This window comes from Zalophus californianus, chromosome 3, assembly GCF_009762305.2.
Source record: "Zalophus californianus isolate mZalCal1 chromosome 3, mZalCal1.pri.v2, whole genome shotgun sequence".
NCBI classification, from domain to species: domain Eukaryota; kingdom Metazoa; phylum Chordata; class Mammalia; order Carnivora; family Otariidae; genus Zalophus; species Zalophus californianus.
This window is the reverse complement of record NC_045597.1, coordinates 70584643-70602525: the sequence shown is the minus strand read 5'-3', so window position 1 is coordinate 70602525 and position 17883 is coordinate 70584643. Positions and strand designations below refer to the sequence as shown.

At 40.8% G+C, this 17883-nt stretch overlaps 1 protein-coding gene across 2 annotated transcripts in view; it reads left to right on the top strand.

Moving 5' to 3' along the window:
• Positions 1–17883, top strand: part of B3GLCT (beta 3-glucosyltransferase) — a 115317-nt gene that overhangs the window by 46802 nt on the left and 50632 nt on the right. Inside the window, exons 7-10 of one of the 2 annotated variants that reach the window (XM_027590509.1) lie at positions 3737–3873; positions 9890–9953; positions 15251–15370; positions 17137–17206. In XM_027590509.1, the coding sequence (XP_027446310.1) occupies positions 3737–3873; positions 9890–9953; positions 15251–15370; positions 17137–17206 (391 nt within the window). The remainder of the gene's footprint in view (positions 1–3736; positions 3874–9889; positions 9954–15250; positions 15371–17136; positions 17207–17883) is intronic. The other variant, XM_027590510.1, reaches the window with a different exon arrangement.

Here is a 17883-nt window from a genome sequence, read left to right as displayed (position 1 = left end):
GGAGGTATTTGGGACACAACCACAAGCAGAAGAGATAATCTGGTGTCCCTCCTGTTTTTGTTTTCTGATAAGGAGCAGGGAGTGAGGTGGGGTTGGTTGGATAACAGAGAAAATATGCAAAATGGTTAGCATTTAGGGTGCTTGATTTAAATTAGTTTCTCTAACAGGGTGGTTGCCATTTGAAGCTCTCCTGGGCTTGCTCCATTCATTTAACAAAAACTAGTGAGCACTTATTACATATTCGATCTTCTGGTGGGGATATAGCAATGAGCAAAATGGACGGTTTCCCTGCCAAGGAGGGGGGTATTCTTGTGGCAGGGGAGATAGGCAAGGAGCAAAAATGCAAACAATGTGTCCGATGGTAGTAAGAGCTACGGAGAACAAGAAAGCAGAATGAGAGTGATAAGGGACAGATTGGGGGTGGGCTTACTATTCTATATAGGGTATCAGGTCACTTTTGAGCAGAGTATGAAGGAACCAAGGGAATGAGCCATATGCTCCCTGCTCCTGTACCAAACTCCCTACTGCATACCCCCAACTTGTCTAATCAGAACCTCAAATTCAACATATGCCAAACTGAATTCTTAATGCCTCTCCCATCTTCAGTCTTCCTCATCTCAGAAATGGCATCGTGGTCTGTCCATTGGCTCATATAAAAAAACTTAGGACTCGTGACTGATTCCTCCTTTTCCCTTAACTCTATGTTGGCATATCCCATTGAGACTACCTCCAAAATACATCTTCTTCCATCCTCTCTCCCTATTTAATACTGTCACTCTGTCACTCTGGTCCAGGCTACCATCATCTCTTGCCTTGACAATTATTAGAGTCTCCTTGCCGGTCTCTTGGTTTCTACTCTTGCCATCCAAATAATCTAGCCTCTTGGTAATTCAGATCATACCACTCACCTGTTCAAAAACTCCCCCCACAGCTAAGATAGCTTCACTAGATTCAGCATTTTAGGTTGGCAGGGATTTTCTTCTATCACTGTAAAGATGTTGTTCCATTGTCTTTTACATTCTGTTGTTTCCATTGAAAATTCAACTGTATGTCTTGTTTTAGTTCCTTTAAAAGAAATGTGTACACACCCATCTCCCCTCAAGCCACTTTTGAGATTTTCTCAAACTTTGGTCTTTTCAACCAACGTATGACTCTGTGTGGTTTCCTCAGTGCTTTATTGGTGTTTATAGAGCTTCTTGAATCTATGGTTTGATGACTTTTGTTAGTTTTAGAAGAATCTAAGCCTCTATTTCTTCAGATGTTGATTCAGTTCCATTCTCTTTTTCCTCCTATTCTGGCCTTTCAATTTTGTGTGTTTTAGACCTTCTCACTGTTTCTCATATTGCTTTTATTCTCTTTTTCTGTATTTTCTTCCTTTGTTTTCTTTTTGTGCATCAAACTCGATGTTTTTTAGTGACTTACTACCTTCCAGGTCACTAATCCTTCCTTCTCTTGTGTCTAATATCCTTTTGGATTCCGAACTTCAGTTATTGCATTGCTCAGTTTTAGAATTTCCATCTGACTTTTGTTTATTATTCTAGCTCTTTGGTAAAATTCTTCATCTTTTCATCTATTTCCTTAAAGATATGAATAACTTTTTTTTTTTTTTTTTTTATAACTGCAGCATTTGACTTATCTGTGCATCTCTTTCTGTTTCTCATTTTTCTCTTTGTTTTTGTTCTGGTGCTGTTTCTTGGCATGCCTGGTAATTTTTCACTAAATGCCAGATATTTTATGTGAAAAATCAAAGAGGCTGTGGATGATATCCCTACATACAGGAGCACTTAATATTCTTCTGGGTTGTAGACCTTGTTTGGGTCCGTCTATTTACAGACCCCTTTCTCCCTGCAGACCTTGCACCTGGGCCTTGGGCTCCCCAGCACCACTGCTGAAGCCTTTGGTCAGCAATTAGCCTCTCTACTGCTGCTTTCCACTTGGTTCTTGGTTCTTTTCTTGTTTTCTTTTTCTTTCCTTCTTTCTTTTCTTTTCTTTCTTTCTTTTTTCTTCAGTGTAGGAGTTGAAGGGAAATCATGCAGAATTTGGGGCTCATTTTTCTGGATCCTCTTAAATCTCTACCTTCTGGGCAGCCTCAAGCTCCAACCCCTCTCTCAGTCCAGGAAGGCTGCAGAGTCCCAGCTGCTGCTTTCTGTTGTGTGCCCTTCTCTGTTATCGGTAAAAGGCTTGAGGGGTACGAGGCGGTGACTACAGGGTTCCTACGGATGGGCTTCCCTTCTCTCTTGGATATTTGCCCTCATCTACTCTCTGTCTGTGTATTCTGATGCCCTTAATTGTTTGGTGTAAGTATTTTCTCCAGCATTCATACTTGTTCTCAGCAGGAGAGCAGGTCTGAGCCAGGCTATTCTGTTGTGGCCGGAAGTGGAAGTCTTCCACTGCACTTGGGGTAAAGTCTGCGTTGCTTTCCCCTGGGCTGTCTCCTGCCTGTCTCTTTCATACCCTCTCCCCATATCTGGCATATTCTAGCACACTGGACTTCCTTTTTAATCAGATGTATCAAGGCTTGTTCTCGCCTTGGGACTTTGTAGTAACTGCCTTGATGGCTCTTCCCCAGATTTGTGCATAGCTGGCCCCTTGGTATTATTTACTGTCAGTTCAGTTGTTAGCTCATGAGAGCTTTCTCTCTCTTTCCAGGGGAAGTCCCCAGGCGTTCTGTTTTATTTTCATCCTAGCACATTGCAGTCACCGTCTGACCCTACTTTATTTACTTATTTTCTGTTTCCCCACTGTTGTGTAAGCTGCGTTCCCACTTGTGGAATAAATGTCAAACGTTAGTTGATAACAATAATAAATGTTAATCAAGTGAATGAATAAATGAATAAAATAGGCACTAATTCTGGAAAGAATTTTTCAGATTCTTCTTTGCAAACCTCAGTAGTGGATAAAGGAACACAGTTTTCTTTCCCTTATTGGTATTTTGATAAGGAATTTTCTGTAAAATACCACTTTTATGTGTTTATGGCATAATGATGACTAACATTTTGTTCATCCTGTTGATATACTAAATTACTCTCTTTGTAAAGATTATGCCATGTTCATTATCATAGAACGTTAATTATGTTTTTGTTAAAATTCTTTAGAAAGTAATAATCTATGCTAATTCTCTATCACCCAGAATATTTAATTAACTAGAATTAATGATATGACTTTGCTTTTGGTCTTATATGATATGGCTTTTTAAGAAAGTGTCATTTATTTTTAGTTTTTATTTTTTTGGATGTACATTTGAAATACATTTTACTTTATTTAAATTCAGTCAGTTGACATATAGGGTATTATTAGTTTCAGAGGTAGTGTTCAGTGATTCATCAGTTGTATATAATACCCAGTGCTCATTACATCATGTGCCCTCCTTAATGTCCATCACTCAATTACCCCATCTCCCCACCCCCTTCCCCTCCATTAACCCTCAGTTTGTTTCCTAGAGTTAAGAGTCTCTTATGGTTTGTCTCCCTCTCTGATTTTGTCTTATTTTATTTTTCTCTTCCCCTTTGATCCTCTGTTTTGTTTCTTAAATTCCACATATGAATGAGATCATATGATAATTGTCTTTCTCTGGGATTGACTTATTTCTCTTAGCATAAATACCCTCTAGTTCCATCCAGGTCATTGCAAATGGTAAGATTTCATTCTTTTTTTTGATGGCTGAGTAATGTTCCATTATATATATATACCACATCTTCTTTATAAGAAAATGACATTTTATATCTTTATTTAACAGGAATGGTTTTTAGGAAAAGCATTACATGATGAAGAATCGACAATAATTCACCATTATGCCTTTTCTGAAAATCCTACAATTTTTAAATATCCAGACTTTGCTGCTGGCTGGGCCCTTAGTATTCCACTTGTAAACAAGTAAGAATTTATTAGACTTTGTGTGTGTGTGTGTGTGTGTGTGTGTGTGTGTGTGTGTGTGTGTGCGCGCGCGCGCGCGCGCAGATCAACGTTTATTTCACCGAGTACTATAATTTATAGCTCTCAGGTGAGTTTTGCAGCGGGAGGCAGTGTGTGGTGGAGTGGGAAGGCCTGGAACAGGAGCCGGTACCTGAGGGTCTTGCTTCTGCTCTGTCATGTACTGGTCCCCTCAGACTGATTACTCATCTGTTTCCTATTTTCTCTTCCTCACCTGCAAAATAAGGTGAGCCCACGGGAGGGCGTATAAGTGTTCTGAGAACTCTATATCCACAAGTGTTATTATTATTAATAGATCTAGTTAACTATAGGTATGACTTTGATCGTCAGAAAAAAGACGAATCTGTAACATGCCCAGGGGTGGGAGTTGATGACAAATTATGTACATGGGTATGAACGTTTAAACAGGGGCCGGGCAGGAGGGACAGTTACCAGAGGCTCTGTAGACATTCGTACCTAGCTATTTGAGTGTATAATTGCAGTAATGCTTTTCTCAGTGTGAAAAGTAAAGATAAGTCGTAATTGAGGAGAAATAGGATTGTTGACAGGCTCTTAATTCGAATGCCTCAGATTAATTATGATGTGTGTTTGTTCTTTAGGGAATAGAAAGTTGATAAAGCAGTTGTGGCCTTTCTATCGTCAAAGATAGAAGGGTGTCTGTTATTTCTAACATTAGGTGTGCTGTTTCTAGGGTTTTTAGTCTTGGAAAGCTTTTTAGTCCATTGTAGACATACCAGGTAGTAGTATCTTGTCATTTGTGGCTTGCCAGCACTTATTGACTACTCCTTTGACATTTGAAAGTTTTTACAGCGTGAGACCCTCCTTCCCAATGTAGAATCCAGAAAAGGACAACACCAGCACCTCCATGTTATATAGCCTTCCTTCCTACTAGACAGCAGCTACGTGAGGTAGGCTGCATTAGGTTGGTATGCTGTGGAAAATCTGTTTTGGGAACTGAGTTATATGGAAAAGGAGACAATGAGACAATGCATGGTGGTCCTTTTGGCTTGAGAGGTCACGATAGAGGAGGGGTCAGGTGGAGGCTAGCGGCTGAGACAGTAGCTTCTTGATGTCGCAGCTTCCTGATGGTGGCAGAGGCCACAGCTCCTCGGCTACCCATTTCTGTAGTATCAATCTGGAGGTTGTTCTTGGAATCTCAGCCTAGAGTCTCTTTATTCAGACTTTCCAGTAATTCTGTGAGCCATCTGTATGCACTAATAAGTGTACTTTGTGCTTAAACTGGCTAGAGTGGATTCTCTATCTCCAACTAAAATGTGTGACCCATGGACCTGTCCTAAGAATACTGGGCAAGGATGCCCTGCCCCCAGCCTGTGCCCAGGCATGCCTAGGAGGGCCCACACATTTTCCCTGCTCCGTTCTTGGACGGTTGGGCAGGCAGGGAGGGGGAGCGAGAAGAGAGAGTTGTCATTCCCTTCTGAAACTGCACTGCCTGGCTCTGCTCTCTGCAGGAGTGAGGGGAAGATAATTCTGTTTCAGCAAGCCTGGGTCATCTTTATTTTCAAATGAATTAAGCTTGGGTTTGCTGTAGCTTGAAGACCAGGACCCGCTGGGACACTCTTTTCCCACTATATCCAGCAGCCTGATGTTTGGGCCCAGTCTGGCTACCTGTGTTTAGCCTGGACTCTCCAGAGCCCTGAGCAGCACATCCCAGCCCCGGAGCTGTTCCTTGTGCCTTCCAGATTCTTCGCCCTGGTGGTGGCCTTCCTCCCCTCTGTCCGCACTCTCTGTACTTACCTTCATAGCCTGGAATTACGTGGCCTGACTCCTCTACACGACTTCCGGTGGCTGTGGCTTCTCTCACTTGGGGGTTAGAAGCTCTTCCTAAGTCTGTTTGTCTTCCGTTTCCTGGAGAGCCAAGTCCCTTGAGAGAGGGACAAGCATAGCTATAAATTGTCCTATGCAGTACTCTGAGCACAGATGCTACCTTCTTCCCCCCAAGGTTACAGAGAAACCCACAGACCTGCAAAGATCCTGTACAGCAAGCCTGGGATATAACCATCTCTCTGAAGCCAGTACAGCACCCTTCTCCATCCTTCCCTTCCGATCCAGGAGGCCACTCATCCAGGAGACAAATCCTATAGTTTAGAGAGTTTCACTTCTTTCCATCCCCCATCTGGCAAGGACCTTGGGGGCCCCTTGATGCTGGATTCAATTCACCTTTTACTGAGTTCGGTGTAATAAGGAACTTAATTATTGCTTTCCTTTTATTTATTTATTTTTATTATGTTATGTTAGTCACCATACATTACATCATTAGTTTTTGATGTAGTGTTCCTTGATTGGTTGTTTGCATATAACACCCGGTGCTTCATGCAGAATGTGCCCTCTTTAATACCCATCAGGAAGCTAACCCATCCCCCCACCCCCCTCCCTTCTAGAACCCTCAGTTTGTTTCTCAGAGTCCATAGTCTGTCATGGTTTGTCTCCCCCTCTGATTTCCCCCCCTTCATTTTCCCCTTCCTGCTATCTTCTTTTTTTTTTTTTTTTAACATATAATGTATTATTTGTTTCAGAGGTACAGGTCTATGATTCAACAGTCTTACACAATTCACAGCGCTCACCATAGCACATACCCTCCCCAATGCCTATCACCCAGCCACCCCATCCCTCCCACCCCCCACCACTCCAGCAACCCTCAGTTTGTTTCCTGAGATTAAGAATTCCTCATATCAGTGAAGTCGTATGATACATGTCTTTCTCTGATTGACTTATTTCACTCAGCATAATACCCTCCAGTTCCATCCACGTCGTTGCAAATGGCAAGATTTCATTCCTTTTGATGGCTGCATAATATTCCATTGTATCTATCTACCACATCTTCTTTATCCATTCATCTGTCGATGTACATCTTGGCTCTTTCCATAGTTTGGCTATTGTGGACATTGCTGCTATAAACATTGGGGTGCACGTACCCCTTCGGATCCCTACATTTGTATCTTTGGGGTAAATACCCAGTAGTGCAATTGCTGGGTCGTATGGTAGCTCTATTTTCAACTTTTTGAGGAACCTCCATACTGTTTTCCAGAGTGGCTGCACCAGCTTTATTACTTTCCTCTTGACTAACTTTTAAACCAGGTGGATAGAAGTAATCCGTGTTGAACACATCTTTGGCTCCTCAGATCCTCTTAAAGGACGGTTTAGCCCAACTCATTGCTTGGCATGCAGGCAGTTCTGTTCTACGAAACCGGTTCTGTAAAACCTCTCGGGTCTGTCAATTCTGCCCTCTGGCTTCACTGCTTATAAGCTGGAGAGACAGTCCGAGTCCTGGCAGGTTCTCTTGGCTCTGGCTCATGCTCATCTTCTGACCACCACATGCTCACCTTGTGGCCAACTCCCAGGGGCTTTGTGAACTGGGGCTGCAGGCTCTGCAGTAGCCAAGATACTCGTCTTCTTAAGGGGAGACTGTGTTACGGATGACTTGGCACTCTGTAGAGGTAGTTGTACCTGCACATGTCTGTCTTCTTTACCAAGTCATTGAAAACATCTGTTGACAAGTGCTGCTTACTCCCTTTCTTGTCAAGCTGAGCAATTTTCCAGGATGTGGAAGAGGCCCAAGGGCCTCATGTCACTGCAGTAGGTATGGAAGGGACCACATAAGGGGATTGGGTCCAAAAGACTAATCTTCCGTACAAGTTCCAAAAATTTCCAGCAGTTGCCCTATAACTCTGGAATGATAGAGGAATAAGGTGCCAGTTAACCTTCTGCATTCAGTGTCATCTGCTTCCATAACACTGAACGGTTGCCAACACACTGCACAATGTTTGTAGTTAATTAATATCCATGGTCTTCTCTGTCTCTCCTCCCTTTCCCCTGCCAGCAAAAACAAAACAGAATGAAAATGTAGGCTCCCCCAGAGTACCAAATTCAAAATTCCAATTACCTGATACCATACTTCCTTTTTCTTGTGATGCAGACAAGTAATCCAACAAACAAAATAATGTAACCCATCTAGCATAGCAACTATCGTATGGCCAAGATCTATCTAAAAATGGTTTTCTCATAGGAGATTCTATACATTCTTCAAGAAACTGGTATTATACTTAGAACTAAAGGAGGCATAAAGTATCAATTAGTCCCATTGGCTGCAAAATTGGATCTTCCCAGTTGGTTTTTCCCAGTTCCAAAGCTAATGTGCTATTTCTTCCTCTTACTAGAGACTATATTAGTTAGCATGCTGGATTAAGGAAATATTATTACTGTAATTGGAAGGTGAGGTCTGTGTTGGTTGATGCATCCTACTGTTATTGAGGATGCTGGTTCTCTCTCTCTCATGCTTAGTGCACAGCCTCCTGAGACCACATACAGCAGCAGTTCATCCTAAATCTGGGTTCTTCTTGTGAGTCAAGGCAAAAAGGGCTACATGTTTCTGTTTGTTTATGTTCAGCAGTGGAGAACCTCTCTAACCACTGAAATGTAGGTGCTTATCTCCAGTCTCTAGTTGGATCTTGTCTGATTGAAGTTGGTTGGGTCAACTTCAGGCATGTACCAGCTCCTGGACCATTAACAGTCGTTGGGAATTTCAGTGCTTTGGTTGGGATCAAACTGATTCTGACCCTGGAGCCCAGTTATTGGGCTCAGTAATTAAAAGTCTCTTAGGAAGAAGGAAAGGGAAACTCTGTATTGTGTAGGCAGTCTACAGCACAAACGATAGGAGTGGGGATCCCCTTTGCCTCCTTTCCTTGATTTTATGGCCCACTCAGTAGGTAGGGCAACTGTTTATAGTTACTTAAGTATTTCTCCTGCTCAGGTCATCAGAAAAACTGGTTACTTAAAAACATTTCACGACATACACTTTTTTAGACTATTTCCCACCAAAAACATTATTTGCCCTAGCAATCCTACATTAGTTAGTTTTGATTTAACACTGCCTCACATTTCCCGGTGATCCATCTGTGTGATCTTCTAACAATAGTGTCAATAAAAGAATATACTTGCATTTTTGGAGAAATTTCCAATAAGATGATCTTTTCAAATAGGTTGACGTTACTGGTTTTTTTTCTGTTGTTTTTCCACCAGTAAAACTTACCTAGATGATTTTCAGTATTTTGCTTCTTTGACTAGCTCACAAATGGGACTATAAAAGTCAGCTAGGAACTTGTAATATGGAGTTGAAGGGGGCCCCTGTCTGTTGCAAGTTTCCAGTCTTGCTGGTTGTGTCTTTAGAGCTGTGTTATTGGGGCATGACTTAGTTAGCTTTCCAAAAATAGGAAAGCTGAATATCAGACGTTGTATTTGCCAGGAACTGAATAATTAATGAGGAAATATTTTATCTAAGTAATTGGAATTTCTGACCTTAACTGTGTGTATGTGTTTTGGCATTGTTGGTTACTGCAATTAGCATTTGGAAAACGCTTGTGCTGTCTTGTTGTATAGAAAAGTGAAACCTAGTTCCCACTTTTAGGACTTGCCTTTTAAATTAGGTGAACACCCTGCACACTTTTAGAACTAAAAACACATTTGCAAGGTGACTGACTTAGGCTCTGGGTGTTAGTGAGGCTGACTCATCGTGACCTTCGTGAGGCTGAGGTAACCATCACTTAAGGTTATGGTTGACTGCATGGGCTGCTAGATAGATCATGCAAGCTTTTTTTTTTTTTTTTTTTTACTTTTCTGTCTTTCTCTGTCAGGAGTTAGGAGTCAATAAACTTTGTGGCTTTGTTTTACATAAGGCATTTAATTTATTGTATTGTATTTTATAGTATTTGCCAGATGTTGAAACAATGCTACATTTGCAAAAAAACGGCTTGCATTCATTTCCTACTCAACAAATAAATCCATTTTCACAGTGCTTTGCCTCAAGGAAATGTAAAACTCTTAATTTTATCTTAAAATGTGTGCTTTTAATCTGTTTTCAAACATTAGAAAGTCTCAATGTGTTATTCTTGTTTGATGCTTCTTCTGATTTAAAAAAAAAACTCAAATTGTATTTATTTTCTAGGCTTACCAAGAGGTTAAAGAGTGAATCCCTGAAATCCGACTTTACGATAGATTTAAAACATGAGGTACGTCATGGTTTATTTGTTAAAAGTCTTACTAATCAAGAATTCATGTGTTTTGGTATAAAAGGTGTTTTTTTATTCCCTGACAGCACACCCCTCCCCCCCAATGCACCTATGCATCTTCTCCCCACCAAGATAATTCTTCTCCAGAAAATTAGGTCTTTCTCTGTAAGCTCATTTTAATCATGTAGGTGGAGGAGGAGCAGTGAAAAAGATTGCCTCTGTGAATCTTGATTTTTTTTTTTTTTTTTTTAAGCTAGATGGATGGGTGCAAAGGTAGATTTCTAAAAACAAGCAAAACCGCCATCAGAGCACCTTTGCTCTTATTTGGTACTTTGGCTGTACAATGCCTTGGTCATGCCTTTGTCCTTGGCTGTCTGGAGCAGAATTGAGCCAGTGGGTCCCAAGGAGGCAGCCGTGCCAGTTGGGACCCCAGCATCCCTGGCATTTGGTGGACACCTCTGACCAATCATCCTGGAGGCAGGTGTCCCATCATTAATCATTCCAGGATCATTGTTAAGAAGGTTTCTTCATGGGTTTCATTCACAGGCACATGCACATCTGACTGCCTAGAACAGCCCCACTTTTCACTCTGTAGGAACCTGTATCTTAGGACGGTGGGGTCAATCTTGACATGTCACTCAGGCCTGGAGTGCTGGCAGCATGCCAGGAGCGAAAGGGCACTGACAAGGCTTTACCTTCCTGGCTGTTTGCATGTGATGAACGACCTTATTGGGGGAGAAATATACATGTAAAAAACCTTTCTTCCTTCCCATAGAAAGGAAAGGATGACTAATTGAAACCGCAGGTCTGCCTAGATATTTGTAACGAAGAGTGAACTTTGGTATAGCTACGCAGGTTCGGGAATCTATTAAACACTAAATACCTACAAAGAATATTTCTAACGTATGTGAAAGGTATGAGGATCAGTCAAAATATCTATGTAATCACCACCTGGCTTAAGAGCTAGAACATCACCAGTCACTTTGAAACTACCTGAATGTGACGTTCCTGCGTCCCCTTCATTCTTAAACACTTTCTGGAATTCTCTCTTCCTTTGCTTCATCTTTTATAGCATATGACTGTACCTCTGAATAAGACATTATGCAGTTTTGCATCCTTTTGGACTACAGATGAACAAAAGTGTACCATGAGTATTGTTCTAACTTGAAACTCATCCACGTTGGTATGTGCAATGGCTCTAATGAACTTATTTCCCCTTCCTGCAGGAGTCTCTCCTGTGACTAGAGCAGTCCACTTACCAGTTCTCCTGGTGGTGGGCTTCTGCACTGCTCTGTGTTTTTTGCTATTACAGTTATTACTTCTAGGGTTTTCTTTGGAGGTGTGTCAGGACCATCATTGGCAGGAGTTTCCCTAGGGCAGAGGCTTTTAAACTTTTTTTTTTTTTTTTTTACTGTGACCCATTTTAAAAAATACGTTTTTCGTTGAGACCCAGTATATTTGTGTGTGTTGTTACTGTGTTGTGTTATTGATTTCTAGCCTAGCATTATTGTGGCCTATATAACAGTAGCTAGAAATATTCTTAGGCTTATTTTGTGGCCTGGTTCATGTTTACTTTTCATGAATGGAGAAGATGTATGTGCTAAAATTTGGGGAGTATAATAGTCTCTTTATTAGATTAAGGAAGAAATAGATTTAATCTCATAAATTAATCTTCCTTCCTCGCTTCCTTCTACTTTTGTGTGCTATATGTAGATAGATATATATAGATAAATGTGTATCATTTATTAAGGGAGGAATGGGAAGATCTTCCATAATAATGGTGTATTTCACAATGTCTCCTCTTGTAAACTTCCAACTCTTGCTTTTTTACTCTGAGACTATGTTAATTAATTGCATACAAGTTTAGAATCTTTACATCTTCTTATGAATTCATCTTTATTTCTTGTCATGCTCTTTGCCCTAACATGTATTTTGTTGCTGTGACTGTTTCTATACCAGCTTTCTTTTTGGGTTTGCTTTTTAATTATCGCTCATCTTTTTCTTACAGCCCCTTCTTTTAGATGCGTTTCTCTTAGAGAGGACATATCTTTTCTTCCTCCAAGTTTGCCAGTCTTTGTCTTTAAACCAGATAGCAGATTTACACTTATATTGAACATGATTACCATTATATTTGAATTGATTTCTATCACTTCATTTACTTCCCCCCCCCCCATTTTCTCTCTGGCTCTTTTAAAAACTTCCTTACTTTCTATATAGGATTATTTTTTGTTCTTTTTCCATTTTTTTCCTCCTCTGCTATTTTGGAAGTTCTGTCTGTGCCTTACTGGTTATTTTAAATATTTTAACATGCATTCTTAACCTAACAAAGGCTAAGTAATTGATGTCCTAAATTCAAGGGACTTAGAATCATTGGACTCTAATTATCCCCTTCACAGTTTTTTTTAAAAAGATTTTATTTATTTATTTGAGAGAGAGAGAGAGTGAGAGAGAGAAAGCACGAGAGGTGGGAGGGTCAGAGGGAGAAGCAGACTCCCCACTGAGTGGGGATCCTGATGCAGGACTTGATCCTGGGACTCCATCCTGGGACTCTGGGATCATGACCTGAGTTGAAGGCAGACGCTCAACTGACTGAGCCACCCAGGAGCCCATCCCCTTCCCAATTTATATGCTCTTTATTAATTAGTATTTTTGTTTCTTTTTTTAACCCCTCAACTTAAATATTATCTTTATTTTATGCAATTCACATCAGTATTAGCTTAACCATGTATTTGCCACTGTCTTTGCTTGGTATCCCATCTCACTTCTAAGACCGGCCAGGTGGGATCATATGTTCCATATGTCCAAAATGTTTTTGGATGTTTTTAAAATTTAAATTCAATAAATTAACATATAGTGCATTATTAGTTTCAGAGGTAGAGTTGAGTTATTCATCAGTTGCATATAACACCCAGTGCTCATTCCATCAAGTGCCTTCCTTAATACCCATCACCCAGTTACCCCATCCCCCACTCCCTCCCCTCCAACAACCCTCAGTTTGTTTCCTAGAGTTGAAGAGTCTCTTATGGTTTTTTCTCCCTCTCTGATTTAGTCATATTTTATTTTTCCTTCATCTGTTTTGTTTCTTAAATTCCACATATGAGTGAAATCATATGATAATTGTCTTTCTCTGGTTGACCTATTTCTGCTTAACGTTAATACCCTCTAGTTCCATCCACATCATTGCAAATGGTAAGATTTCATTTTTTTGGTGGCTGCATAATATTCCAGTGTGTGTGTGTGTGTGTGTGTGTGTGTGTGTATGTTTGTGTGTGTGTGTGTGTGTGTGTGTGTGTTTGTGTGTGTATACCACATCTTCTTTATCCACTCATCTGTTGATGGACATCTAGGCTCTTTCCATAGTTTGGCTATTGTGGACATTGCTGCTCTAAACATTTGTGGTGCAGGTGCCCCTTTGGATCACTATGTTTGTATCCTTTGGGTAAATACGCAGTAGTGCAATTCTGGGTCATAGGGTAGCTCTATTTTTAACTTTTTGAGGAACCTCTGTACTGTTTTCCAGAGTAGCTGTACCCAGGTGGGATCATTTTTATTCTTCTGAGGCACATCCTTTAGAGTTGCCTTCAGTGAGGCGGTACATTCTCATTTTTTTTTCCCCTTTAAAAACATTTATGTCCACTTTGTTCTTGAAACATAGTTATCTTGTGTTTACAATTCTGGGTTGTCCATTATTTTCTGTCATCACAGTGGCCTTACCTACACTGTGTTCTGGCTTCTGTTATTGCTGTGGTGTTGGGAAATCAACGTTGGTCTCACGTGGCTTCTTTGTAGGTAATCTCATTCTCTCTGCCTGCTTTTAAGATTGTCTTTGGTGTTCTGCAGTTTCACTATGAGATGTGTAGGTGCTGACTTTTTTTTTTTTTTTTTTTAACATCCTGCATGGGATTCATTGACCCTTTCCAAAATAGGATTGTTGTGTAATTTTTGGAAATTCTCAGCCATTGTCTTTTCAAGCATGTTCTCATCCCAGTTCTCTCTGTTATCTCCTCCTGGATCTTTAGATGTGTGCTAAGCACTCTGAATTTTTCTCTTACATTTCCCACCTCTGTTTCTGCTGTGCTCCATTTCAGATAGTTTGGGGGCCTTCATCTTTTAGTTCCCTAATTTTTTATTCACCGGGGTCTAATACGCTGCTTATCCTAACCATTACATTTTCCATTTATTGTTTTTTATTTTTAGAAGTTTAGTTCTTTCTTTTCAAATTTGCTTATTTTATATAATCTTTGAAAAACTTTTTTGCTAAAGTTTGAAAATTTTCTCTTTATGAAAATGTATTAAACATAGTAATTTTATAATCTGTGTTTGATAATTCCAAGACCTGCAGTCTTTTGGGTCCGATTATGTTTTGTCTGCTGGCTCTTGATCATCAGTTCACGTCCCTGTGCTTTCTGTGATTTTTCTCTGAGTAGTCTTGCTTGGAACTGTATCTGTGGCAATCCTCTGAGTCCTACATTAAGGTGTGGGTTCCCCAGGAAGGATTTGCATTTGCTTTCGTACTGCTACAGGGTTCTACTGACTTGGGACCATTTTAAATTACTGTTTGAAGTGTTTTAGACCACACTGGTGGCACAAATTAGGGAGGCCTGGTTTTTAACTACAAAATCTCAGAGGAGATTTGGAGATGATTTTTCCCCTCCATCTAGCTCCAAAGTCCCAGCTTTATGTGGGGTTTGCTCTTAAACATTCCCCACCTTGGGTGAGTCATGGGCTTTATTTTCTTAACTCCCATCAGAAACTCAGCATCACCAGAGTTACCATCCACCTACTGAGGGAAACTACCCATGATGCCCTTTTCCCAGGCTCTTCCTTTTGCATTTTTGTCCTCACAAGTTCCATACTTTTGTGGCAATTTAGCAATCCATTTAAAATTATTTTAAAGATATTTTATCCAACAGTTTTAGATGTTTTCTGCAAGGCAGTTAGTCAAGGTATGTAATTACCATACTGCAGAAAACCAGCCTCTTGGGAATATTTTCTTTCATCTTCCACTGCAATGTTTTAGAAACCCTAAAATAGCTTCCCTGAAATTGCTTATGACAACCTAGGAATTGTTTGGCAGGCAGAATATGGATTCTTGTTAATAAAAGATTAGATTGATCCACAAGAAATTGCTATTTTTATTTCTAAAAAAAATCTGTTGAATATTGTCAAATTGATATGGTTCAGTCTAAGTGCTCTATAGAAGATGTGGTCTGCTTTTCCTTGAGATATTTTGTACCTTCTTACACTTGTGGTGTTGGCCAGGTTCTTTCATTTGTTGCCGGCTCCTATCCTGACAGATTGCCCTCTACATCTGGGACAAAGGCGATGGGCCTCCCCTCACTCCAGTGCCTGAGTTCTGTACAGATGCTGTGGACTCCTACTGTGCCACCACATTCCATTCTTTTCTACCACTCTGTGTAAGTAATAGAAGAAAAACTTCCTCACATATCTAAGGAAAATCTATATGCTGTGCATAACGTTGTCCTAGCACTTTAAGTATCTACTGAAAAAAACCCAACATTTGTTATATGCCAGGCAAGAAGTAGAGATCGTGTTTCTACTAATAACAGCCCTATCAGGTGAGCACTGTTCTCCTAGTTGACACAGGAGAAGAGAGAGGCACTGAGAAGTACCTGTTCAGGGTCACACCGTGAATCTGAGGGAGGGGCAGGGAGGACTGTGAGGGCACAGACTCACCCCGGAGCCTCCGTGCGGAACTGCCTGCCACAGCTCTTCCGGGTCAGTATGCCTGGAGTCATTTCTCTTGTTGATGATTCAGCATGTGTCTACTGGAATTTCTGTTCCGCTTCCTAGAAGGGTGATTTCACACATTTCCTGCTATACCTAAGCCTTCTCCTCAAGCCCGTCTCCTCTCACCTGTAGACCTTGATTTGGTCTCACCTGCCACTGTCCAGCAGAGCTTTCAGAATGAACTTACTTGTTACAGCATTCCCTTGGTCCAGTCCCCAGGATGAGCCTGAAGACCCCTGAAACTCACTAGGTTGTTAACAGTTCTTTCTCAGAAGGGAAAATATATTCCTCACCCTCAAATGTTGTCTGTTCTTCTCAAGGCGGTCACACAGAAGTCTGTGTGTTGCATATTCAAAGATGAATATATGTACACACACACACACACACACACACACACACACACACACACACACACACACACACACACACACACACACACACACACACACACACACACACACACACACACACTCTGCAGTAATGGGAGAGAATCTGTAATATTTGCTTAGTTCCTGAGGGGGGAAACCTGTCTCCTGTCTTTCTAGACATGATGCTTGCTTGTTCTTTAATACTCTTTTGGGCAGTCTGGTGGGGTCAACCTCCTAAGTGTCTTGAAGTAATATGACAAAGCTGTGGTTAAATGTCACTATAAACTGGCCCCAGATGATGTTTGAGTCGTGACTGAATATTATTAAAGGCCTAAGACATTTGATAAAGGGGTCAGAACACCCCACGAAGCAGTCTGTGGCTTTGAGTGTAGGCTGTCCACAATCCCCCTGTGTGGCCCTTTCACCTGAGTGGTCAGTTAGGGCTGGGCCAGCTCAGGGCTCCATAATTGCTCCTCCTTCCCGGCGCCCAAGTGTTTGAAGTAATGCTCCCTTTCGCAGAAGACAGAATGTTGCTGTAGCCTAGACTTGGGTAGACAATAAAGGGGCCATAAAAATACTTTGAACATTAAAGTGAGACCAGCCCCACAAAAGAGAGTCAGTTCCTGTTGTACACAAACACAGACCACTGGTTCTCTCCCTTTGTCAAAATCTTCACCAGCTGGGAAAAGGAAAGGGAAGGTGTCTAGCATTTATTGGGCAGTTATGTGCTGAATAAATGTAGCGATGACAGCGGCTTCACTGGTGGCTATTCTGACCATCTTTGAAACGAGCAGACTGAAGTCGAGAGCTGAAGAACGTGTCTGGATCACACCATGTGCACAGGGCAGGGCTGGGATCCGGGCCCAGGTCTGGCTGACTTCAGAGGACTTGTCAGCTGAATTACAGTTCCTGTTTTCCTCTAAAACTTAATCCCAGAAACAGGTTTGATGTCCTTGACGTTGGTGAAGGTCACCTCTATGGCATGCGAGATCTAACAGGGGTGTGAATGTGGGTGTTAATATGACATGGACTCATATATACGTATATGTTTTCTTGTTTTCTAGGGAAATCCAGTGAAGAAAGAGGATATATTTTTTGCAGTAAAAACATGCAAGAAATTTCATGGTGATAGAAGTAGGTTTTGTGTTATTCATTTTTGTTGAACTTTTAAAGTCCCAACTGCCTTAAAAAGAAAAAAACAACTACAAACCAGATAGAAACTCAAGAAAGAGATAATGACACATATACTGTTGAAGTGAAAGCAGTTATATTTAGTTAGTATTCCTCATCATACCACTTCAATCACCAAGATCAATTAGAAGGGACTGTTTGTGTCGAAACATGAGTGGCCCTAGCCCTTCTGAATACTGTTCAGAGCAGTGTTTTAAATTGGAAATGGGAAAGCACAGCTGTGGCAATCTTGGACACAATGTGTGAATAACAATCCATTTTGCAGAATAATGTCCTATTATGTCCATGCACCGGCTCTGAACTGTATGAACAATGTTAGAGGGGATTTCAAGGTGAGAGAATGCCAAAAAAAGGATGTTTTCTCAAAGACTAATCCTTCTTTTTACATGATGGTGGATGCACACTTTGGAACTTCTGTATGTATGAAGATACATATTCACTCATGAGTGGATTATATTGCAGAAAAGGCAAGAGGTGGCTTATACACAGCGGTCCCTTCTTAAGAAAATCTTGGCATGCAGATGAATGTTGTTTTTATTCAAGTTTTTGGTGTCATTACAGAATTCTAAGTTATGTTGATAATGTAAAAGAAAAAGCCCATCCTAAATATAAGTAGACAT